Source organism: Cervus canadensis, chromosome 28, assembly GCF_019320065.1.
Source record: "Cervus canadensis isolate Bull #8, Minnesota chromosome 28, ASM1932006v1, whole genome shotgun sequence".
Lineage (NCBI taxonomy): Eukaryota > Metazoa > Chordata > Mammalia > Artiodactyla > Cervidae > Cervus > Cervus canadensis.
The window spans coordinates 15994722-16019655 of NC_057413.1; the positions used below are offsets into that span (position 1 = coordinate 15994722).

A 24934-nucleotide genomic window follows, 5' to 3' on the forward strand; every position below is an offset into this window, starting at 1 on the left:
TCATCCATTTCTCCCAAATTTTTCACCTTCCTAAACTAAAATTCATTAAACACTAGCTTACCATTTGCCCTCCCCATTCCCTGCCCCCACCCTCCGGCCTGTGGCATCTACCAATGTACTTTCTAACTCTCTAAATTTGACTATTCTAGGTACCTCGTATACGTGGAATCAAACAGTCTTTGTCTGCACCTAATGTATCCTGGAATGCATTGTTAAGGTGAACTTAATATATGTCCTACACACAGATGGCAGTTTTTCTTCTTTTCCCTGTGCTATACAGTAGATTCTCATTAGTTACCTATTTCATACATAGTAGTATATATGTATCAGCCCCAACGTCCCAATTCATCCCTCCCTTTCTCCCACTTAGTATCCATATGTTTATTCTCTACCTCTGTGTCTCTGTTTCTTCTTTGCAAAAGGTTTATCTGCCCCGCTTTTCTAGATTCCACATACACGCATTATGCATGCATGCAATGGTGCATACACTATGTACCGTATGTATTAGATCCCACATACATGCATTATGCAATGGTATTTGTTTTTCTCCTTCTGACTTACTTCACTTTGTATGACAATCTCTAGGCCCATCCATCTCTCTGGAAATGGCACCATTTTAATCCTTTTTATGGCTGAGTAATATTCCATTGTATATCCACATCTTTATTCATTTCTCTGTCGATGGACATTTAGGTTGCTTCCATGTCCTGGCTACTGTAAATAGTCAATTATAACCTAATGGAATCAAAGGTAGGTAGGACCTCAGTGTCCTGGTAGGTAGGTAGGACCTCAGTGTCCTGGGAATTCTGTGTACATGTGAGATAAGCTTCACATGTGATGCCAGGTAAGGTAAGGTCTGGATGCCAGTGTAATCTGATAGGATAAGCACGAGGCACGTGATGACTGCCTGCCTACAGATTAAGGTTTGCAGTGTGAGTATTTTTGCTGAATGGCTCCCTACCCCAGTCTTTACTAGCTTATTTCCCTGAGTGATTCATATTGGAGTGTGCATAGTGAGGGAAGAATGTGTGCAGGTGGAGAAGATCCCAGAGACAAATTTTTATTGTAACTCTCAAGGTCAATTTTTTACTTAGATTGCATAAAGATAGGTTGAATTTCTTGTTAGTGTTAAATCATTTTAGATTTTGAAAGCCATTTTTTTTTTTTTTTCTGGTCCAGAATCTGAATTGTTGTTTCAGGAGAAGAGTTTAGAATTGATACAATAGATACAAATCAAATACGTTTCTAGGGTCCTATTTTGCCTTCAGTCTCACGCTGAGAGGCCTTGTAGCATCCTGGGTTTCTTGAAATGCTAATCTTTGAAATTAACAATATAAGCCTGGATTGGGTGATGGTGCAGAGGGTGCAGAGGTGGGTTTAGGAGAAGTGAAAAGCCTCCTTTCACACTAGAGAGAAAACCAATAGTTTTCCTCTTTCTACTCGATTGTCATTTGTAACCACTGCTCACCTGGTAGCAGGCATGGCCTTGTGGAAACAGTCCACAGGCGGTTCCTCAGTGAGACAGAACAGGGCTGCTGGGCTACATCAATGAATGAGACAGCTGAGTATCCACCTTCTTGTGTTTCTTACGACTGTCATGAGAAATGGACATTCTAACTATATTTTAATCACATTGATTTATGTGTGTTTGAATGCCAAGCAGATGTCACTGTGCAAGCATTACAAGCAGTGTAGGTACTCTGTAATATTTCTGACTCTGTGGCTTAAAAAGAGAGAGAATGAGGAAAATGACATTTTATATCCCAAGTGCTAAGTGTAGAACAAAAACACCAAAAACAAAACACAGTCCACTTTCTCTTGTCTTCCCCTCAGCCCTCCTCACTCCCCCTGGAAAACATCACCTCTCTCAGCTCCCAGAAACAAATATTACATCATGCAGGAGACCAACTCACTGGTCCTTTGATTGTACTAACCTTGGGAACTGTGATCTCTTTAGATTACCTCAAGTGAAAGTGTTAATTACTCAGTCATGTCTGACTCTGTACAACACCATGAACTGTAGCCTGCCAGGCTCCTCTGTCCATGAGATGCTCCACGCAAGAGCACTGGTGTGAGTTGTCATCCCCTTCTCCAGGGGATCTTCCTGCCCCGGGGAGCGAACCTGGCTCTTCTGCATTGCAGGCGAATTCTTTACCGTCTAAGCCACCGGTGAATATAAATAATAACTAACATGTTAAAAATGGTGGATGACAAATGGCCCCCAAACTCTTATGTTGACAGCATCACCATATGTGTTATCATGGAGAATCAAAGAGAACCTTCCTTCATAGAAGCTGCATATTGAATCTTTTTTTCTTTTTTAGTGATTTTGTGAGACCGGAATGGATACCACATATTTATCAAATTAAAAAACAAACAAACAAAAAACAGACCTCGAGCCACAGATTGTTAATGGCAAGATGTCTCTTGCTACACTTGAATGGCTATTTTGACTGTTCACATAGAGATGCCCCCAAGAATTATATCACAAAAATAATTAGCATAGCGTATGTCTGCAGGCTACTTTTTCTGCACTTTCCCTCTCTGGTTCAGGAGGACAGATGATGGTATATTGCTCCTGCTGCCATCACCTCCCTCTCATAATGGCCATTATTCATAGCAGGGCACTTGGGGTCACTGGTGTGGTCTCCGTGCCCGGGACCCTGCTATTCCTCCTACATGTCTTCTAGATCGTGAGCTATGGCAAACGGATTAGAAAACCAGTTTGTTCTTTGTATGTGAGATGTAGATTTGACCTTGTGTTGTCCTTCTGCATCTTCTATGATCTGGCAAACCCTGGATGCAAGACTTTCAAGCAGCCTTGTAAAAAAAAAAAGAATCTCCAACTGTGCTTTAGTTTTGAGTTTAAATCATAGTATTCCAATCATTTGTTGGTTTTGCTCTGAAGATGCCTGAGGCATCCAGCTGCAGCTGAGAGGGCAGACTTGTCATTGTTAGTAATTAGAAGGAGCCTGCTAGTGATTCAAGGTAACTCAGAATTCATACATTAAAAAAAAAAAAAAAAAAAAAAAAAAAAAAAAAAAACCAAATGTGTTAGTGAGACGTAGTTTGCTGAATTCACTGTGGCTGTGTGGCTGCCTTTTTAACCTTACTGCCCTGCTCATTATATATGCAGTCAGTCACCAAAGACCGTGGTTCCCTGTTGAGTTCCTGAAGCCTGATGAAATGCATTAAATATTAGCTGAATCTCCTGGTCATTCTCTCTGTTAGTCACTGTCTCTGAGATTTCGGGTGCATTGATGGAGTTCTACATTGCAATGCATTTCTAATATTTAATACATGTACTAGGGTTCAGTAGGCACATAATAAATGCCTAAGAAATTAATTAATAAATGATTGAATAAGAGAATATCACTTGTGACCTTTCAATGAATTGTTATTTTTTTTAATAGAAATTGAACAATAGAGGATTGCCTAATCTTGCACACCTAAAGAATATTTATCAGGGGAGGCAAAATTCTATGGCTTCTTTTCAGTTTTGGCTTAGTTACTGTGCAAGCAGCACCTAAATATATAAAATAGTTGCATTTTACTTAAGACTTTATTTCAGGGGTTATTTTATTGTTACTAAAGAAGATATTAATAGTCATTAGTAATTGGACCCTGCTTTGAACACTGCCTCTCTGAAAATAGCCAGGGATGATGTTTCAGGGGACAAGTTCATTTTAGAGGTATAATCAGGAAAATTTGGGTGGCATAAATTCCAGCGTTTAAGATTAAGTTAGAGGGTTTCTCTGGTGGCTCAGACGGTAGAGAGTTCACCTGCAATGCAGGAGACCTGGGTTCGATCCCTGGGTCAGGAAGATCCCCTGGAGAAAGAAATGGCTATCCACTTCAGTATTCTTGCCTGGAGAATTCCATGGATAGATAGCCTGGTGGGCTACAGCCCATGGGATTGCAAAGAGTCAGACACTGAGCGACTAACACATACACAGAGGAGTTATAACCATTGAAACATTTATGAATTGTTTACATTTTCATTTGGTTAACATCTATATGTCTTATGATCTCTTCTATTAAAAATGAAACTTTATCCAGCTTTCTTAATCTAGATATGCAAGCACAGTTTCTCTGGAATTTAAATTTGTTTGGAATGGAACCAAATTGCATTTTAATGAAAATATGCACAGAAATGGTAATTAATTTCCTAATTAGGTTTTACTCTCAGCCCATAAATACCTTTGTTTTTCTCCCTAGTATTATTAGCCTTTCGATGCCTTATTGGATGATGAACAGTTATAATCATAAGCAAAAATTGAAGCTAAAGAGAAAGAAAATGAAAGAACGGTCATAAAGAAAAGAGGAAAAGGGGACCTGGAGTCATTTTTCAGAACCAAGCAAAACGGTCAGATTGTATTTCGTTTGAATGTGAAAGCACAGTGATGAACCCTGGTGAGCAGCCACACTCAGTCCCTCATGCCTGACCCAGGGATTCTATCAGCATTTTCAAGTAAACTCACCAGAGACACTTACTAAGAAATTTGGGGAAATCAACCACTGGAGTATTTTTATGTAAAATCATGCCCTGTTCCTCAAAAAGAACAAATTTCCCTACACACACCTAGCAGCAGGCATTTAGATAGTTTCCAAAAAAATTTTTTTTAAAGGCCCAACTTTCTTTATGATAAAATACTTTCACCTCCCTTTCTAAGATGATAATAGTAAGAAGTTGGTGGGGGTTTTTTTCCCCCTCGTGGTAGCAAGTTATAAATTTACATTGGAAATTTATGAGAAAGAATTTCTGAAAACTGTAGATTAGCATTTATAACTTCACAGAAAATTTTTAAACAGCTCAACATTTGAATATTTTTGCATTAATGGGGAAGAGGGCTATTTAGTGAGATCTAAGGATGGATTATGAGTGTTAATTCAGTGTTCTTTGAAAAATGAAGAAAGTGCAATGATTTAAACCAAATTCTAAAGCACTTATCTGCTACTTACAGTCTTATCTGTTACTTGCCTCCTGGTCAATATTATTTACGATGTATAGTTGAAGAGGTGTTAAGTTTCTTTAAACATGTGTGAAAGAAGCATGCAATTTATGAAGGATGTGGGTATAAATGACTTATTTGAAACCCTTCCTGGTCAAGCAGGATGGTAAGGGCTCATTGTTGTGATGGTAAAAAACGTCAGTATTTAACCTAAATCCCCTAATGGCCTTTCTGTATTTAAAGTATTTGGCAGACTTGTTTAATGTAACTGTTTCTTTTCTGACACGTAGAACTTTATTTAGTGTCTGGGATAACTCCTTACCCAAATCCTAGATATAGAGTTTTCCGTGAGAGTCAGCGTTTCTAGTTTCTGATTATGAACTCAAAAAAGTGATGAGGTTCTCGGGAGCTTAAAGCTGGTGAGAAGGAAACCATCCACTGTCGGGACACTGTGGTTTTACTTTCCTTGCAGAGCAAGGCCCCCTAAGAAACAATGGAAAATGTAAAACACTTTAACAGAATGATTTCATTCTGCTACAAGTGAGGTCAGAACTTAGTTGGAGCCACTTGCTGCCACTTACCATCACAAATTTCCATCAAGGAAACAGGAAATGTGAGATTAGGGAAAACTCATGTGTTTGACAACTCTTGACAGCATTATCATAGACAGTCAACTTGACCAATGTCTTTTGTGCCATGTGCAAATGAAAGCATACCTGCAACCCTCGAAGCTCAGCCCCAGAGTGGCTCATGTCCAGAAAAATGGGACTTACATTGCAGGCTTTGCACTGCACCATAAACCAGGGTGGGTGTCTGATCACTGGTTTAGATGGGTATCCGATCCTGACCCGGAAACATGGGTGATCGTCTGTTGCTTGGATGAATATATAATACTGACCTCATTTCACATCTGAGTTTTTATGAAATACATCATCATTCAGAGTAAAATAGTGAAGTCAAGAATATGAAAGAGAACAATGTTCGAGCAGCCAAAACAGATGTCAATAAAGTGCTTGACAGCATCTGTCGCTGGGAGTTTGGGGACATGGTGAAGAGCTATGAAGGCAGGTGGTCAGCGTGCCCTTTGAGGAGACCCCAACATTGAGAGACTGAGGATGTATTGTGGTAGGCCACGGCCAAGGGGACTGTGGAGGGAGGTTACACTCAGTCACAAGGCTCATGGGGAGTGGGGCCTCTGCAGAGACTTGAGGGACCAAGATTCTCCCCCTACCATAGAAAATAGCCATTTACCTGTGACACAGGGCTGGGGAGAGAGTCTAAAGATGACACATAACAGCACAACCATCCTCCCAGTGGGACAAGGCCAGGGTGGGAGAGCTCAGAAGAGAGAAGAAGCTAGCAGGTGGTGGCCAACAAGGCTGAAGACCACACTGGAGGGGGAGAAGCAAAAGGCAGTATACTGCTGTAGGCAGAAATTTTAAACAGAGATTAGTCTGAACTTTTAAGCAACTGATACTCAAAAATGATAGCATTTGATTGAGATGACCTTAAAGGACATGGAAGGGAGATTTTACAGAGCAGGTCTGAAAATAGTGGTTAGAGAGAAATCAAAGAATCACGTTTCCATCCTGTTAAGTACACTTCTCAATTCAACTTCATATTCAACACCTTTTTTCTTTTCCCTGGTTGTTATGTTGAATGAATGAATGGATGAACACATGAATTTGGACCTTATCACTAACTGCAGAGTTAAACACGTGTTTTTCTACATTTAAAACAAAATCAGAGCCTCGGTGAGCAGATGGTAGAAGCTTTTCTTTTCCAGAAGACAAAGAACCTGCCCACATATTTTTAACATCACAACAGCGGGAGGCTGCACTCCCCCACCCCCACCTCTACTACAGTTAGCCCCAGGAAATCAGGGAATTGCAAATTGTGAGGGTAGCCATCTCAGCTTTTACATTTGTATCATATACGGTGTCAAAACATCTTGTTTTTCTGACTATTTGATTTTTGAGAAAATTAATACATTGGTGTTTTCACTTTTATTAAAATTGAAAATAATGCATTCAAAAGAGAACAATCAATTTCTAAACCAAGATTCCCAAGAATAAACATTTAAAATCCCAATACTTGGTATTAGCACTGACAGAGCCTAAGTTCCAAAAGGATTTCAATTTGACAATGTGAACTAAAATATGCCAGCTCCTGCAATAGCACAGTTTTTTGAAAGTGTTATTCCAAGAAAAGCAACTGAAGCTACACTTGTTTGTTATTTCATGGCATAGGATATTTGCTCTTATCAGAGTCTCATTGTTTGAAAGAGACTCTTTTTTTTTTTCTTCTAAATGTGAATGTGAAATATCTCCTCTGGGGTTCAAGGCATGCATAAAGATATATCATTTGCCTTTTAATGGGGCTTTCTGGTGACTCTACAGTTTTAAATGGTTCTATATGCATCAAATATTCCTTACCGAATGTTCTTGCTATGTGCTCTACAAATATGGATGGAAATAATTATAGTGAGGATGGCTTCATATGATGATGTCATTCCAGAGAAAGCCTGCACCGCAGGGAGCATTTCCAGTAAAGTATGGCAGAAACTGCAGGGTAATCAGAGTGCAAATTCCAATTTATTTAAGCAATATTGTTCTTGCTCCTCCATTTCACAAAGCTGTCCTTTCTCATTAAATTTTTGAAAGAGAATGGATGAATTTTAGCAGCATAAATCTGAATGCTGCTTGACCTTTTTTGAAAACTCTGCCTGGAACACTGACATCAGCTGTCTTTTCACACATGTAGTGACAAAGGGATGAAGTTGAGGCTTATAAGGAGTGGGCGGAATAGAGGCACGGCTTGATGCCAGCCAACTCAGTTTCTATTTGAAGAGAAGTTTGTGTACCTTGAGGGAAGTGCCTTGTTTTATGACCCCCATAAAGGCCTTGTTCTGGATGGACATCCCAGGGATGGGCTTTGATTTGACCATGCTTTGGCTCTCTGGCAAAATCAAATGAATGGATAAAAATAGAGTTGATATCATCCTACACTGGCAACAATTCAACAGTTAAGTGTCTTTACTTGTTTAATAGCTTATTTTTAGCAGATGTTTATTAATCACCCACAATGCATCAATTGTACAAGGTGGAGGGATTATAAAATCAAATTAAATGCAGTTCTTGTCCTTAACATGCAAATAATTAGGAGCCGTCTTCTCATTAGAAGATTACACTACAGTGTGGTCAATTCTATGACGGAAGGAGACCCAGGGTGCTGAAGGAGTACCTGGAAGGGACCCTTACCCAGATGGGTGTGAGAAGGAAGTTTCCCATATGTGGTGGTATCTGTGTTTGGGTCTTTAAGGGCCAATTAATCAGGAAGGAGTGAAGTGAAAGGGTTTGAAAGCAAAAGGGCTAGAGTTTTTCAAATCACCCAACCTTATAAAAAATGAAAAAGAAGAGTAATTTGTTTTCTTTCCTTTGGTTGGGGATGAGAACATGGAAGAATGAGGAAAGCATCAAGTAGAAAAAAGAAAAGCAAGTTTGTGCATAAAAACCCTTGTCTTTATTGTGTTTGAAATATATGAATTTTAGTGTAAAGATCAGAATAGCTATTGACATAATTGCTCATAGTCTCAGGCGAGAGGGGCCCTTGCTTTGGAACCCATGCTTTAGGAAGCTTTTGTTTCTTTTTTTAAATTATGAAAATATGATAACACATTTACAGGAGACATGGAAAACACAGAACAAGTTACATATAGTTAGAAGGCTTTTCATACAAGACCACCTCTGTGCTCTGGGTTTAGCGGTCATTGCTGCCCAGTTCAACACATAATCTAAAACATCAGCTCTTGTGATGGATGTTCAGGGCCCAGGGAAACCCCTCTCCACAGCTGGGCCTGTGTCTGCCGGTCCCTGAGTGCTCACTCTGTGAAGATCTATGACCGTGCCCTTGCAGCACTGGAAATGGACCCTGTTTCACAAACGGGACACTTGAGAAAAAAATGGAAGCAATTTTCTTGCATTAATTTGTCCTAATTGACTAAAACTTCTCAGATAATATGTGTGCAATAGATTCTTGCCTAACAAAGGACAGTTTTCAATTAGGACCAAAAGAGCATCCATATCCTTGCTTATCTTTAATGTTCTAGTTTGTAGACGAGGAAGGAAATAAAATTAATTCCTAATTCCTAATTTGGTAAGTAGGGTGGTATTCTCAAAATTTGCACATAAAGGCTAAGGAATGTTGTAAAGTATTAAATATTTATGGGCTTCCTAAGTGGCTCAGTGGTAAAGAAACTGCCTGCCAAGCAGGAGACACAAGTTTGATCCCTGGGTCAGGAAGATCCCCTGGAGAAGGAAATGGTAACCTACTCCAGTATTTTTGCCTGGGAAATCCCATGGACAGAGGAACCTGGAGGGCTGCAGTCCATGGGGTCACAAGAGTCAGACATGACTTCGTGACTAAACACCAAGAATGAATTAAGTATTTATATTGCTTAAAAAATTCTCTATTCCCACCCCCCTGCCTTTTGCTCTTTCCCTATGCATATACACTCACACATAATATATATACAAAAACATATTCATGAAAACACATAAAGCATAAAAATTTTACAATGAATGCTAAAATCCAAAAGGCTTTATTTATGTGAAAATACTAAATTCTTTAAAATTACATAAAGATTTCAGCTTGTTAAAATATTTTACTTACTCTTTTGATAGTCTTTTTGTTGTAATTTGCCTTTCGCCTTTTAATTTTAAAGATAACTGAATATTTTGGAAGTAAAGACTGAAAATATGAAAACATATTTATTTTTCATTTGTCCTTGTGACTTACATCTTTAATGAGTGAAACTAAAACCTTTGTATACTTGTACTATTTTTTAATCCTCTAGATCACTGTAATCACTAGAACATAAATTATGTAAAAATTTAATTGATAATATAATTAGTAATTTTCCTAAAATGAATATTATAGACATATATAAAATCTATATTTTTGTGTGCTTTTATTACCCATTCTAAACTCACCAAACTAAACAGAATACTAAAATATGCAGAATAGTGACACACTTTAGTTATTTTTGCTATTTTCCCTACTTCATATTTAAAAAGCCATAGTTTTACATGTTATATATAAGACATTGTCAATATAAAGGTATATTTTTCCCAGAACATATTCTATTTATCGGTTTATTAAATTGAATAGTTTTTATATATTTAACCATATGTATATGGGATTCTATTTGTACTCTTGCCCCAGGCCTTGATTACGGAAATGTCTTAAGCAAGGGAATAACATATTCAACATTTCACTTGAGAAAGATCACTCCATTAAAGACAGTAAGTTAGGAAGCTGGTCTCTTTCTGTCTGGATAGTGTTTTGACCTCTAGCCTGACCTTCCTATTCAACCCCACTCATTTATTTCCATATCATATCTTTGGAGTGGGTTTTGAGCCCTGCCACTGTAGGTTTCCTGGCCAGTAATTTCCCAGCTACAGGCCTATCCATTTTCAGAGCAGGCATTTTTGACAGCTCAGCCACAGAGATAGATAGATAGTCTTCTGTCCTTAACTAAAAAGAAAGCTGAGACTCCATGGGAGCCTGTCTTGAGTTTCAAATCCCAAGACTTATGCAATATCTAACGCTAGCCATGAGCCACAGGAACTGCTCTGCAAATAACAGTGTTTTGAGTCCCCTGCAAACCCATTGGTGGGAAAGCCCTGTAGACATGAGTTTCCAATCGAATCCACCATGGACCCCTCAAGACTCAGTCATCCAACTTCTTTAATGACAAGTAGACAAGAGCTGGGTATATTTGGGATGCTATTTCAAATATTCTGCATGGGTTCATTTCATGGGGAGAAGGGAATTATAAGGACGGAAACCAGAGCTTTCTTTTTTTGCAAAGCATTTTTCATTCTGGCTTCAACTTGAAATTGAATGAGAAATCTCCTGCCTACTGTCAAGCTGAAATAAGATGTAGAATATATCCTAAGCCAGAGCCAGGGATTCTAATTATAGTTTTTCTTGGACTTACAGATTTGAAAGCTTTCTTCTCTATTTTTATCTTAAAGTAAAATACCGAAGTTAAATTTGATGGTAATGCCTTGGTGACATCAAGTTTCTAAAATGGGAAGCAAATTTTGTTTAGAAAATACATTCTGTAATGCTTTTATCTTTTCTCATCATTGATGGGAGAATATATTTTGATGGGAATATTGAAGGTTAATAAGTACTAAATTATTAACTAGGAGATGAAATTGAGTAGTCCTGATAAATTAATGTTTATACATGTAAATGTATAATTTATGTATATGTGCATAAATTTACATATGTGATAATATAGAGACAGTATTTTAATAAGCAAAATAATTTCTGTTTTCAATTTGTATAGATTTTGTGAATTTCTCATCACATCAGTAGGAATTCTGGAATGAACTTACGTAATTAAAACTAGATTTAAAATAATTTTTTGATCTATTACTGTGATTATTCTTATTAGCAGTTTAACTTGGCCCTAATACATTTTATTTGATTTTATGCATGTCATCTCTCCATTTCCCACAGGAGTGGGATGTGGCAGCATCGTCAACTCCAAAGACAGCTCTGCAAAAGATTAGCATCCTCAACAAGAGTGTCAGAGGCATGTAGATGAGGAAAATGCGATCATAATCACTCACTGTGAATTTCCCAGGACAAAATTATGCTTAAATATCAACATCAAAAGTTAAACTTGGTTAAGATGGTAGATGGCCAGTTCTCTCATGTTCAACTTTATCCAGAAGACCACAACTTATACCTAACAGGGTTCTCATCGAACGGTTGATTACTGTTCTGGTTTTGGCCTGGGATCTGCTACTTATTACATGTAGGACTCTAGTCGAGTTAACTTTTCCCTTCCTCAGTGTACTCATCTGTAAAATGGGGAGGAGAATGGTACTTGTTGGGATGTAATATGGAAATAATACTTCTTATAAGGATTAAATGATATGCCGGAGATAAAACACTTAACACAGAGACTGGCATGCACTAAACTCAAAACATATATTAACCACTAGTGTAGTACCTGAAAAGTGTACTCTACTAATAATGGAACAACTGATTTTTCTGGATAATTGCCCACAATAATTGACCACCTTGGATATTTATTTTGTGCCACGATGACGATGGAGTCAAAAAACAAACCAGTCATCACTCATAATTATAAAGAATCATCTTTAATGAATTTCAATTATAAACTCCCAGGAAAGAACATTCTTTATGAGGCCAAAGATAAAGAGAGCCAAAGCCATAAAGAATTGTGACCCACTTAAATATTCTTTCCCAAGCCCAGGACTACAGTTCTTGCCTCACTAAATGGAATTTTAAAGCATTGCTCTCAATCTCTTCACAGGTATGTTTCGACTCAGTAGAGGGCTCAGCCTGACGTACAAGAAACCTAAAGCAGGATAGGGCGGCTCCAACTGTCCAGACCTATAGCCTCCATTGAGAGCCCACTGCAGGAAGCCATGCAAGCAAGAGCCACAGCATGGAGAACTCACAGCTTAGCACTTTGGAATATTTATTTTGTCTACTTCTAAAATATTTAGTCTGAACCATTTAAACTGATACTTTATTGATGTACACACTTGTCCAAATTTATAGCTACCAACACTGCGTGGAGCTTTAGGGACTCCAGGTTCATGGCTAGCTGATTGTTTAAAAAGCCCATATGTGAAAAGCCAGATCTCTCTGTGAATGTAGATAAAAAGTGGGTCAAGCCGAATGTATGGAAAATGAGATAATGGGAGATTCAAAGCATATTCCCATGGGGGCCAGTTTCTCTGATGTCCAACTGAACTCCATATTAATGAAGGATGAAAACCTCTCACAACTGATAAGCAGGCTGTCTCCTGGCAATTATCATAGCTCCTGTTGCAAAATAGGTGCTTTATGTGGGCTTTATCCATTCCTTGACTTGCTCTCCATGAGGAAGCACAGCCTCAAATAATTGCGGGTCTATTAGCACATCAATTATCTAAAGACCTTGATTTTAGCAAGGAGTGGATTTTAATCAGTCACTGCAAATGTTATCGAGAGATTAGTTGTCCCAGAGAATAAAATAAAATTAACTACAATTAGACTGTAATAACTTGCAAGTGCCACGAGCATACATTTTCTAGTTCCTTTAGAATGAACGCATTTGTCTCTACCTTGTATAGAAAAAAGATGCTTAGACTTTTGCAATAATAACAGGAATTAATGGGACCTCTTATCTCCCTTTCCTGGAAGGAGCTGAAAGTACACAACTGAACTAATAAATAAACAGCTCATACTTTACTATACCCGCGATCTTAGTAAATAAGACAATGTGAGATAACAGAAACTAAACAACTTGTTAAAGAAGGCTCTCATTTCCGTCCTGGAGTTCAATCTTATGTTTTTAAAGTGCTGGTATTTGGAAAAAGGAGGGGATGATGAGGAGTGACAGGAGAAGATGCAGAAAGTTTCAGTGATAGTCAGCACCTCACTTGAGGTACCAGGTGACAGCTTGGTAGATCTGAGGACATGTGAGCATTCCGTCAGGCATCCAGAAATACTCGGTGAGAGAACTTATTAAAGTATCACACTTGTTAATTTCAAGCTGAATGGGGGACTATTACAAGTGTCTGTAATGATTTACTTTAAAACACTTTGGCACGCACTGTACAATATCATGTGCCTGCTAGTTAGTTAAAGCTTCAACTCTAGGGCCATTCAGTATCTCTAATCAAGAATCCGCACTCCAAGGAAGGTGCTTAACATGATAGGCAAAAGGCTAATTCCAAAGGTGACTACTAAAAGCCTTTAACTATCTATAGCTCAATCAACATCTGAGGATTTTCTAATCAGCATAATGAAGGTCAGACAAGGGTTTGCTCAGTGAAATTAGTGACTTGGTTTTTGGCATGATCTTGCGTAGAACTGTACTCTGGTGAGATAAAATGAAAACTGTTCTGGAGATGTTCAGTTCAGTTCAGTTCCGTTGCTTAGTCGTGTCCAACTCTTTGTGACCCCATGAATCACAGCATGCCAGGCCTCCCAGTCCATCACTCACTCCCGGAGTCTGGCCTGACTGAAATATTTTAGTGATGTTGCATAGACGTGCATGGACAGAGTGTAACAATTCAAAGAGGCTCATAGCCTATGGTTCTCAGGGATGGCCCCTGATGCTTGAACCCTTAACGACTTTGTGGCTGGTCCTTGATGGCCTGATGATAACTATTAAAGTCACAGTTTTACATCCCCCAAATGTTAAAACACCTACCTGGAGAGAAAGATTCATGCAAGATGGTAGGCAGGAAAGTGAGGTTTCAGCCAGCTTACAGAATAGAGATTTGATTGCATGTAAATGTTTAATATTTTCTATATTTATAACAACAGAATTTACTCTAAAAATTATTTTGTTTATAACTTGGTATAAGATTCTCTAGCTAACTTCCTCTCACCTCCAACTATTCTGTGATTAACTTTCTCCACCAAAGAATTGTTCTTGTCCAAACTGTCTTAGGCCACTTTGCAAGTCATCAGATTATTCTTATAATAAAATTAAGTGGAAATACCACATTTGAAGGGGTTTCCCTGGTGGCTCAGTGGTAGAGAATCTGCCTGTAATGCAAGAGAGGGGGGATTCAATCCCTGCATCAGGAAGATCCCCTGGAGACAGAAAATGGCAACCCCCTCCAGTATTCTTGCCTGGGAAATCCCATGGACAGAGGAACCTGGTGGGCTATAGTCCATGGGGTTGCAAAAGAGTGGGACACAGCTTAGGGACTAAACAACGAAAACAAACATATGCAAAGACTAGAAAAGTCAGAGATATTTTAGTTGCACTTTATTTATTAATCAAGTTTCACTTAATTTATGATCTTTATAGTATTTTGACTTTAAAACAGGGATTCTTAACATAAACTTAAGAGGCTCATAACCTGGAGGTGGAAACACATTTTTAGTTTCATTAACCACTAAGAATTTATTTCCCTTCATCTTTGAATGTAGACAAATTGCATTTTAGCATGCCCATGATTTTGTTACTAATAGGAATCACAGTTCTTTCTTTTATCACTTTATGTTGGTTGCAGATAGCTCTGAATATCATTTAGGATTGTCACTACTTAAAAATAATGGTAGTTATTAGACCAACTGCTAGATGTTTTATTTAATGTATTGATACAGAACTGCATAACTATATCACAGCACTGTTTTTTTAAACTTTAAAAAAGTTTTTTTTTGTATTGTATTTTTTTGTATTTTAAGACTTTATTTCAATATAATTGACTTTCTTTTTAATCCTGGGCTTTTCCCAGGAAGTGCAGTGGTAAAGAATCCGCCTGTTAATGCAGGAGGTGCACATTTGATCCCTGGGTCTGGAAGATTCCCTGGAGAAGAAAATGGCAATCCACTCCAGTATTCTTGCCTGGAAAATTCCATGGACAGAGTAGCCTGATGGGCTACAGTCCATAGTGTTGCAAAGAGTTGAACATAACTGAGCAACTGACCACATAAGCATGCACTTTTTGTATTTTATCTTATGCATTTAAAAACATTATTTGGAGAAAGGGTCGATGGCAATCACCAGCCTGTAAAAGGGTTTCATGCTACAAAAATGGTTAGGAACCTCTGTCCTAGAAATTTCCTTCAATGCCAAATTTTCCTCCTTGCTAAAATGAAACTTGAACTATTTCCTTGTTTCTGTGATGTCTTAGAAATAAGTGAATGGTGTGTATGTGTGTAAAAGAGGTTGGGTTTGAGGTGTTAAACAGAATGTATGGATAAACACAGCTAGTAGAGGTCTTCCAGGAGAGGCAGAGGATACAGTAAGAATGGAGTTATTGGAATGATTTTACTTGAAAATCTCTTTTCCAGTTTGTGCAATGGAAGAAGCGAAGTTCATGGGAACCATTTATTAAGACCCTTAGACTAAACTTTCTCCTGCCTCAACATCTTTTTCTGTGGGCCAAGAAGCTTGTGAGCTAAACAGGCACTAGGGATGGGAGAGGTAGTCAAAGAGCTCTAGCTTTAAGAGCTGTGATCCAGGGTCACAGACTTTAAGGCTTCGGATTGGCCAACCCAATGTTTCAGTTTCATCTGACTGAGAAAAATGTCTCCAAGACCACATTCATTCAATTCAGCTTTCTTATTTCCATTTGTGTGTGTTGCCCAATTAGGAAAAGGGCTTCCAGATCTTTGATTGCCCTGAAGTAGATGTGTCTGTGCTTGGCAGGTCTTCCTGGAGAACCCTTGCACTGCTCATCTGTAAACCTGGGGAGAGATGGCTCCTCAGTGTCCATGAACTTGTGGATAGGTCTCTCCTAGGTCTCCACTGACTTCCCAGACAGAAGTCTTATTGGTGTCTGCCCTGGGAAACCTCAGATGCAAAAAAAGCAAAAACTGCATAAAGCACCAACTGGCCTGGTTTGACTCCTGACTAGGCACCTTGTTGTTACAAAAAACCTTAAACAAGTCATTTCCTCTCTGAGAGCTCAGTTTCCACATCTATAAAATGCAAATAATAGTAGTAATAATAATAATAATATATCATCTCCCTTTGTGTTGTTGTGGGGTGTAGAACACATCTAAATGATGTCTGGCATATATAGGTACTTATTTAATGTGAATTTTTTTCACCTCCATCACTTATCCCTCCTGAAGTCAAATAGCTCCAGATGCTGAATACTCTCTACAGCGATAAATCTGCTCTCTCTGAAAAGCCTGTTTTATGATATTTTCCTTTATTTTGCATGTTTCTTTCCTTAAAACTGTAAGAAAGTGCTGCAACTTATTTTTATCTATGTTTTAGTAAATAAAGATCAAGGACTTCATGACAGGGCTTCACAGGTGGTGCAGTGCTACAGAATCCACTTGGTAATTCAGGAGACAGGAGAGATGCAGGTTCTACCACTGGGTTGGGAAGATCCCCTGGAGTAGGAAATGGCAACCCACTCCAGTATTCTTGCCTGGAGAATTCCATGGACAGAGGAGCTTGGCGGGCTACAGTCCATGGGGTCATAAAGAGTATAACACAACCGAGAGCCTGAACGGCGCACGCGCGCGGGTGCACACACACACACACACACACACACACACACACACACACACACACACACACACACTCCACAATAGAGATTAATGCTCTAGGAGAACACAGTAAAATTAAGCAGTAGAAAAACAACTCATGATAGTAGGTGTTTCATTTTCCACTTGAGGACATGTTCTCTCATTTACTCATTTGTTCAAAAAGCATTCCTTGTTTTCAGACTGTCTGAAAACATTTCAGACATTTTCAGACCATTCCAAAAAACAAGGGTAGGGAGAATTAACCATTTGTGGCAGGAACTATGCTCTTTCTCTTCAAGTAACACACATTATACTTAGGAAAACAACAAAATGGTATCCAATATAAGAGTTCCTGAAGAACTAAAGAATCCCAACCTCTCTCTTTTTTTTAATGTGTCTCAGTAATTGGCATACCGTCCACCCTTGCTCCCTCAAATTAGGAGTTATACTTGTTCCTTTCTTCTCATTTTCCTACATTTACTTCATCAGCAAGTCCATTCTTGCTACTCTCAGAAAACAAAAGAAATCCAATCACTATGAGACCAAGCTGTCATCATCATCTCTGGCCTGGGTGCCTAAAGCAACATCCTGAAGCATCTCCCAGCTTTCTCTCTTCCGCTTTCAAAATCAGTTCTCCACGAGACAGCCAGAGTAACATCTCTAAAAATTATACATGGCATCAGGTCACTCTCAGGCTTAAAACCACGTAACCTTTTCCCCTTCCATTTAGGCTAAAATTCAAATGCGTTTACCAGGCCTTCAGAGCCCAATGTGAGAGAGAGCCTTGTGTGCCTGCCCTCCTATCTCAGGGTCTGCACCTTGGCGATGCCCTCGGTCTCTCACTGCTGTCCCTGATCTTCAGATGGGTGGCTTTTTCTTTGTTAATAGCATTCAGGTCTCAGACTTCTTTACTGGTTGTACTTGATCTGATCGCATTTAATTCTCTGCAATGACTGCTGTTGATTTTTGCCTATTTAGTTAGTAGTTAACGTTTATAGAGTATGTGCCACACATCTTCTCAATCTTTTCCCGTTTTAACTACACCCTCCTTCTGGGATGATCTCTTGCTCTCCTAGGGTTTCAGTAATTACCCACAAGTAGGTCCAGGGGACCCCACCTTCTCCTTTCACTGTGGTTTTTCTAGATTGAGCACAAAGTGTAGCACAGAGGAAGTGCTCGGTGACTATTTGCTCAGTAAATGATTGGTGACTCTTAACGTTCCCCTGGAATTGATAACTGTTAATTATTGTAGATGGTAAGACAGGGATCTCAAAACTGTGTTCCAAATGGAATCTCTAACCTACCCCCAGGACTCCTTTTTCCTTCTGTGCTCCATACTTGGAGAAATTTTTATAATATCGACATCATTCTCAAGCCAGAAACATTGTAACGCTGACCCTGAGCAAATTCTTCCTCTGCTAACTACTACTGAATTAGTAGCTAACTAACTGAATTAGTCTAAACTCCTTAAAACAGAGGTCCTTCATGAGCTAGAGCTTACATCACTAGTTTCATTTCTCTCGACTGTGTCCCTAGGCCTGCCTCGTCCACACTGTATGCTATGCTGTGATCGTCATACATGCTTGCCCACACTGTATGCTATGTCCACACTGTATGCTGTGCTGTGATCGTCATACATGCTTGCTCACACTGTATGCTATGTCCACACTGTATGCTATGCTGTGATCGTCATACATGCTTGCTCACGTTTAAGGTGTCATGCGTGCTGCTCCTTCAGGTTGTGAGGGTCTTCTCCCACCCCCGATGTATTCGGCATGGCCCACCAGCCCTGGCCTTCACCCACCTGACAGCAGCCTCACACTGGCATCTCCTTGATCACTTCCCGTCGTTTTTTGAGACTCGTTTCCTCTGGGAAGTGAGCTGTCTCTCCTGACCTTCCTGGCTTGCTAAAGCATGGTTCTGATTCAGGATGCCTGGAGCAGAGTTCTGAGAATATGTGTTTATAAAAAACCCTTGGGTGATACTGATGCTGCACGATCATGAGTCATCGTTCAGTAAATACTAACACACTGTATTGTATTTGGCCATTTATTTGTCTATACTCCTCACTAACCTGTGAGCTCTGTGAGGCAGGGGACATATCTATCTTGTTCACTTTCTAACAAGCATACAATCTAGCAATAAGAGATGCTCAATACATTTTTGTCAAATAAATGCATAAACTTTGTGACTTTTGGGGGGGCTCTCCAGGACTCCAGCCTATAATTTTCAGGGTTATGAGTAGGAGTATCTGGTGTGTGCAATGTAGCTAAGTGATTTTAGTAAATCATATCTCACACCAAACTACAATAATATTATTCAGATTTTTGCCATAGCTTTGATATCATTCCAGGATTGTTCATAAGATGCATACTAAAGCTTAAATCCTGAATGCTAATAATTTCTGATTTCATTTTTATACAGAAATGAGAAAAAAATGTTAAAAGTCAAAGCCAATATTAGCCTCCTTGTCAGATTCCTTATCCTTGACCAATATTTACTAAGAGTTCCTTTTGAGAATAACATTGTAGGGTTTGTGTTAAGGATAAATTGTTAGGTATAAATGCCATTACCAAAGTCCAGGTAAATGTCAAGGTAAATGTAAGTAAAGGTGAAATAGAAGTGTACGTATATATGTATACATACACACACTTTAATTTTAAGCTGGGGTAATATTTTTACCTGTGAATGTTAACATTTTCCCAAGTGTTATACTGAAACTAACTTGAAGGTTTATCCATGGAAATAGAAAATGTTTTTCCCCTTGAGGACAATTCTTTCTTTGGAGCCTGTTGTGTTCAACTTACTAATCATCACAGGCAGCTTATTTTGTCATTCCCCTTCTCTCCTTGCTCCCCTAAAAATAAAAGTCTTAAACCATGATTGAAAAATCAGTCCTGGTCTTTATGTCTTTAAAATGACATAATTAAATATGATTATCTTGGGGTATTTATAATTCCTAGAGAATTAGGTAAGATAAAAAGATTTGCTCAGATAATTTGCATGACTTTTCATTTTGGTATTGTCAGAATGAAATCTATTTGTTGGTAACCCTATCCTTAAATTATGTAGGATAGTCAATTTCCTAATGAAAACTCGATTTGTATCTGATTATTAACGTGATGCATCATCATAGCACATGTTGATAATTTAGAAAATTAAAAAAATCCCACCCATAATGCAGTGTATGGAGATGATTAATATCTCACAGTTAGTAGCTTGTGCCTACACTTCTTTTACAAAAGTAGAAAATAGATTTCTCTTTCAGGGGTGTCTTCTATTAACTGGGGCAAGCTACCTGGATCACTGTTCTAAGAAAAGCAGAAACTGCTTCTAAGCTGAAACGGAAAAATAGTAGTGAACAATTAGCAAAAACTAATGTGAGCTTGGTGGGGTTGGGGAGTGAGAGATGTGGGAATTATGCCATGCATTTGTTATCCTAGATTTTGAACAAAATACCATGTGGACAAAGATGGGTAAAATTTATTTTTTGGTATGTATAAGGCTAATTTTTGAGGAAGTTAGTGAATTTGTGCAGAAAGCTCTCAAACCCTCCTACTCAGTTGTGAGCAACCTATCATGTCATTCCTTATACGTGAGAATTAAGCACACTTTATCAAAACAAGCATTAACATTTAGACGTTTTATTTAGTGTGTGTTCTTCCATGAACATGGCCCTTTCTGTACAGTGCCTTCTTTCTTTATACATTGCCACTAGGGGCTAGGCATTTGGGGTTCACCCCTTGATTATCACCTTTTAAAATTTGCTTACCATTATTCACTTACCATTTTTTTCCCCAGAAAAGAGCAAAATGAAGAGTTGGGTGGAGGAAGGAAAAACAGGAAGAAGAGAGGCAGGAAGGGAGGGAGGAAATGAGACAGTTAAGGAGGAAGAGAAAAGTTGAAAGAGGAGAACACACTGATTTAGAGAGATTAATTGCAATGGCAAATCCCAAGAGAAAAGAAAAAATGAATCCTTAAAAGGAAAGTGGAAAAGCCTCAACTCTCTCAGACAGTCTTCTCTGGGGATGCTGACTGGACACTCTGCCCCCCTGGTAATCAATACGGTCATTTGCAATTAAGCTAAGGGAAAGGCTAGCGGGGAACAGGGGTCCCCGCCTCCACCCATGCCTGTGATCTGAGCTGTGGGAGCAGCAGAGGAAGTCTGCAAATGGATAAATGATGTCATGGAGCAGAGGTGGAGATGGGAGCAGCGAGGGAGTGAGAGGCAGCAGGCTCAAGGAGCTTCCAGGACCTGGCGAGCTGAGTTGAAATTAGCTGAGGAAAGTCAAACACAGGCCGGAGGAAGCGGCAGGGGGAGCGGAGCTGTGGGAACTGGACTGCAGGAGGTTTTCCGGGTCCATAGTCCCAGAGCAAAGGGAGAGGGCTGCGGGGCCGTGGCTGCTCACTAATGTGCCAGGAGACGGCTCAAAACCCTTCAACCAGACTTCACTCAGTCTCTCGGGCGTGTCTGACTCTTTGTGACCCCATGGACTGTAACCCGCCAGGCTCCTCTGTCCATGGAACTTTCCAGGTGAGAATACTGGAGTGGGTTGCCATTTCCTTCTCCAGGGGAATCCTCCTGACCCAGGGATCAAACCCTCCTCTCTGCTGCATCGGTAGGCAGATTCTTTACCCCTAGCGCTACCTGGGAAGCCCTAACCATCTGTTAGTGGAAATGTTGGGAAAAAAAGGTAGAAAAGCATTTGTGCTCGATGTTTGCACTTTGGCTTATATGGCAGAGGGAAATTGAGTTCCAAAACCTGTAGCTTCATTAGTGGGCTATGCACACAGCCACGCAGGGACCTAGCCCTGTCCTCCAGCAGGCTGGCAGCAGCCCTGAGCCTCCCTGGACCACAGTCAACTTATTCTGCCCTCCAGCAGATCCCAAGCAACTACACAAAGCATGGCCTTAGCGCCAACCAGGCCAGGGAACCAGCCCCGCCTACCAGCACACCCACGGTAATCGGCCCTGCCACAGCAGAATGATGTAGCCTGCCCACGTAAGGGTCACCTCTAGAGCACACGCTCTGATGAACAGAAGGGAGCGTGGTAACGACCCCACAGGATGTCTCCTACACAAGGACGCTTCAAGATTGGGAAACATAACCAATCCACCTAACACAAGAAATAAACACAGAGAGTTGGACAACACGAGAAGACAGAGGAGTGTGTTCCAAATGAAGAAATAAGACATAACGTCAGAAAGAGAACTAAGTGGAGATAAGTATCTAAGAAACGAGTTGGACACGATAATTCCAAAGATGCTCACCAAACTGGGGAGAAGAATGAACATAGTGTGAATTTCAATAAAGAGAAAATACCAAGAAGTACAAGAGTCAAACAGTGAAAAACACAGCTGAAATGAAAAATATATAAATTCTCCAGTACATGGAGGACTTAAAATAAATGTTAGCTCTCCTCTCCTGTTTACTTTAAAAGTTTAAACTTAATTTAGTGGCTGATGCATGCTAAGGCAAATGATCACCCATTGTTTCAAGAATCATATAAAGCCATTCTTTTACAATTAATTCCAATGAGGTATCTTAGATTGATTACATTTTTGTACCCTTAATCTTCTATAGTGAAATAATATTAATGTTAGTAATATGTATACTGTAGTAATTCCCATATTTTTGTAATTGAATGTTGTAAGTAAAGCCTGGTATAGCAAGGCAGGAAAATGATGGTATGCTCAAACAAAAAGAAATTAATGCATGGAATTTTCAGGGAGGTATTTCAAGGTGAAGAGAACAAGGGAGACTAGAAGCTGTCTGTGAGGGCAGTCAGATGGAACGGTGGCCTTCCATGGAGAAATGTAACCCTACCATTCAGCAGCTGAGTTCAGGGAGAACTTACATATCCTGACCTCAATTTGTTCCTGCCCTCTGTTCTACCAGAGTCTCCCATCAGCTGAATTGAATGTGAAACCAGACTGGATTTGGGAAAAGAAGAAAAGATTAGCCAGCATAGTTGTGTATGTGTGTACATACACATATAAAATCAAAATCAAAAGAGGCTCAGGTGGGTGCCTCCACCAAGAGAATAAGATTACATGCTATAACCTGATTTGGGTTTGGAAGATAAATAACAGGTAGTCAACTCTACCAGGGCAGAAGTTCAGAGCAGGGATCCATCCAGTTCTTGTTGTATACCCATAGTGTTACCTGAGAACAGCATTCACCTCTTTCTTTTTTTTTTTTCAGGGTTCACCTCTTGATGGGCATTAAGCCAAAACAACCATGCTGAAGATCAGAAGGAAGGATTTGTTACTACTTGCAGCAAGTAAGGAGAACACTGGGGATCTTCCCCAAAGCTGTGTCTCCCTGAACAGTAATACTGGAAAAGTTTAAAGCTATAAGTATTGGGTTGGCCAGACAGTTCATTGAGGTTTTCCTGTAACATCTTACGGAAATCCCAAAAGAGCATTTGGGCTAACCCAATAGCATATATGTATATTCATGAAGAGGCTTGAGTGGTTGATAGAGTCCAAGCTTTAGTTGATTGAAGTCATAAGGGTCAGAAAAGGTCAACATCATCATCTGTTAGGTCGCTGTAGATCTGGTGGTTGAGTGCTTCAGACTGATCTTTACTAGTGAGACAAAACTGGCGGTCTTTACAACTGATATGTTTCCTTTGCTATCATTACTTTTCTTGCTTGGTAACAGGCAGTGTTCCTATATTCTTTTGTTCCCTTAGATCATTAATTACTGAGACCTGTTTAAGGGCAAGCATTGTGGCCACATTGAGATCACAAAATGACTTAGGCCAAAAATGGCTTCTCCTCTCTCAAGAAACCCATTCCTGGTTCTCTTCCTTCTGGGAACCCATACCTTATCAGGTTACAACAGGATAGCTGGCAAATGATTTAACTAGCCTGAAAATTCAATCTCTATTCTTTGGAGGAAAAGAAAGATGGCTCCAGACTGACATCGGATGTGAGCAGGTTAAAATGTCCATTTGCATCTTGAGAAGGGCTGAAATCAACTCCCCAGTGAACAGACCATCCATTATTTACCTCACTTAATCTAGTACTCGTGGCACAAGAAGTATCACCACTGGGATTCTAGTTTGTCCTTTTGACTAATAACTTTCTTTGGAGGGATCTGTTTGGCAACGAGAGGAGCACTGGCTGTTCTATCAGATGAAAGCTTTCAGATGTTAATGAAATTGGACTCATCCTTGACCCATTTCTAGTCATTGGTATTTCACCTGAGAGTGACCTCAAGTGATAGCCAACTGGGAGATAATGTTCTAACATGCTTCGAACATTTGTTTTATAGGGAAAACAAAGATATTTGTGACTTCATATCTCACGAAGATGATAAGAGCATTTCCTATTTTCAGATGAATTGAGAGCAAAGACTAGTGAGCTGTAGTTAGTGAGCTGACAACCTAATTTTTAGGGATCAGAGTTAACAGAGGAAACGATCTCTGAGTTTAGGGATGATAATCTTCACAAAACCTAGACATCATACCTAAAAAGTCTTTTTACTCGCTTAGTTAGAGATATGCAGAACTGTGAGGAAGGCAAGCCATAAACGTGGTTACAAATTCTGGCAACCTAAGGAACTTTTCATATTGTGTAGTGATGATGTTAAGTCATATGCTATTTCTTTTTTGAAAAATTTTTGGCTGGCCTGCACAGCCTTTGGGATCTTAGTTCTCCAACCAGGAATCAAACCTGTGTCCCCTGTAGTGGAAGCACGGGGTCTCAACCACTGGACCAGCAGGGACATCCTATATGCTATTTCTTTATAATTCAGTTTCTCTTTAGACAACCTTGGGATAACTGTCCTTTATTTCTGATCTTCCTTAGATTTCTATGAATATGAGGGTAATGCTATCAATCATAAAATTCCTGGAAATAAACAGCCTGGAAAATGTGGAGGAGATAACACTGAGCTGGGTGCTGTTATAAAATATTTCAGAGAATGTTTTGT

General features: G+C 39.4%; 1 protein-coding gene across 1 annotated transcript in view; it reads left to right on the forward strand.

The window, feature by feature from the left end:
• LOC122429059 overlaps positions 1-23255 on the forward strand; it is a 775926-nt gene extending 752671 nt beyond the window's left edge. The window contains exon 8 of the mRNA XM_043449193.1: positions 23198-23255. Within this exon, the coding sequence (XP_043305128.1) occupies positions 23198-23240 (43 nt within the window). The 3' untranslated portion in view covers positions 23241-23255. The remainder of the gene's footprint in view (positions 1-23197) is intronic.
• Positions 23256-24934: the final 1679 nt, after the last annotated feature.